We start from the raw sequence: 1818 nt of genomic DNA on the forward strand, positions 1-1818 counted from the left end.
TGCATTGCGATGATGAGTGCATCTTGTGCTGACAAGATACACTTTGCGTTCATCTTTCACAAATGCATTGCCTGAGGGGTGTGTTGTACTCGTATGTATTTTTCGCCCGTCCTTAGCAAAAATGCTCTATGTCGAGGTAGTGTTGCGCCAGTAGAAATACCGTGCACCCGTCCTCCAGAAATGCATTGAGTTGAGGGGTGTGTTGCGCTGATGCATGCGTTGTTGCCCATCCTCTGTAAAGATGCATTTGCATTGATGGATGCATTGCGTTAATCTTAACCTTGCACCCATCTGAATAAAATACAAAAGATAAATTCTTTTTGTAAATAGAGTAGTCCAATCGTTTAGGCTTCCAAGGAAATAATGATTTAGCAGATGAAAGGAAGTACTTCTTTGCTAATTCATAAATGTGAGGAGCGTGGCGGCAGGCTTTTTGAGTACCTCAAGGCTTGACACCGCAGAATTTGCCTTGAGCCCATCAAGGCCCAACCTATAAATTCCGTCCTCCTCCTTCTTAGGTCGTCTATTTGAATCTTTTTGCAAAAACGAAACCCTAGTAAATCCTTCGCATACCCAGACGGCGAACTTTCTTCCTAAAAACCCTAAGAACTTTCCCAGCCCTTTCACTCAGTATAACCATGGCCGATCAGTTTACTCATTCACCCTCCATACCCTCATCACCTTTACCAGCCCAAATCACTGCAAGAGAGCAGCATTCCTAGCAGCAAGCTGCCGTCTCACCGCCCAACCAAATCCCATCCCACGAATCGTTAGAAAACCTCGGCGAAAACCTGTAGTAGCCAGACCACTCTGCATTAAAGAGGGGCAGAGCACGGAGAGTGCCTCACTCCTAACACTGTCTTCTGAAAGCGAGAGAAAAAGAAGAGACGACAGAGAAGTGTTTGGGAGTATTTTAAGTAACATGGAGAAGGAAGGAGGGCTGCCGGAAGCGGGGGTTATTAATCAACCACTACCTTCGGAGGAGAAGATTGAGGAAGCTTCAAGAAAGAGCGCCCTGGCTGTTTCGGATTCTAAGGAAACTGTTCAAACAGAATCCTATGAGGGACCCATCAGGGTTGCTTTGGAGGAAGCGGTGGCAGAGAAGCAGCCTGAAATGGATGAGGAGGAGAAGAAGAAGAAGAAGATCAAGGAGAAGAGGGCAGAAGGTGATGAAGAAGCCTGGCCAAGGAAGGAGAAAAAAGAAATAAAAATGAGTGAGAGGAGGGAACGCAGGCGAGAAAAGGAGCGCTTGAAGAAGAAGGGAGAGAAAAGAAAAAGGGCTGAGAGCCCAAAAGTTGACGGAGAATCCACCACCACAAGGGCTGTCTCTTATACACATCTAGATGTGTATAAGAGACAGGTTGCGGGCACAACAAATCATCGTAGAAGGCGATTTAAGAAGAAAATTACATGATGAAGAAGTGCGCCGCAACAACGCAATCTCGGAAGAAGAGGAAAGAATAAGGCGCGAGGAGGAACAGCGCATTTTGCTGGCCTTGGAGCAATTCGAAAAAGAAATGAGAGAAGAAGAGGAGGAAGAAAAGAAGAAGAAGGAAGAGAAGGAGAAGAAGCGCAAAGCAAATGTTCAGCGCATGAGCTGTCTCTTATACACATCTAGATGTGTATAAGAGTGCACAACAAATCATCGTAGAATGCGAGTTAAGAAGAAAATTACATGATGAAGAAGTGCGCCGCAACAACGCAATCTCGGAAGAAGAGGAAAGAATAAGGCGCGAGGAGGAACAGCGCATTTTGCTGGCCTTGGAGCAATTCGAAAAAGAAATGAGAGAAGAAGAGGAGGAAGAAAAGAAGAAGAAG

General features: G+C 45.5%; 1 protein-coding gene across 1 annotated transcript; it reads left to right on the forward strand.

Annotated features, from left to right (window-relative positions):
- Positions 1-922: 922 nt before the first annotated feature.
- LOC120075819 (glutamic acid-rich protein-like) lies at positions 923-1414 on the forward strand. The gene has a single exon (XM_039029498.1). It carries the CDS (start codon positions 923-925, stop codon positions 1412-1414), a length of 492 nt encoding a protein of 163 aa, XP_038885426.1.
- Positions 1415-1818: the final 404 nt, after the last annotated feature.

Source organism: Benincasa hispida, chromosome 1, assembly GCF_009727055.1.
Source record: "Benincasa hispida cultivar B227 chromosome 1, ASM972705v1, whole genome shotgun sequence".
NCBI classification, from domain to species: Eukaryota; Viridiplantae; Streptophyta; class Magnoliopsida; order Cucurbitales; family Cucurbitaceae; genus Benincasa; species Benincasa hispida.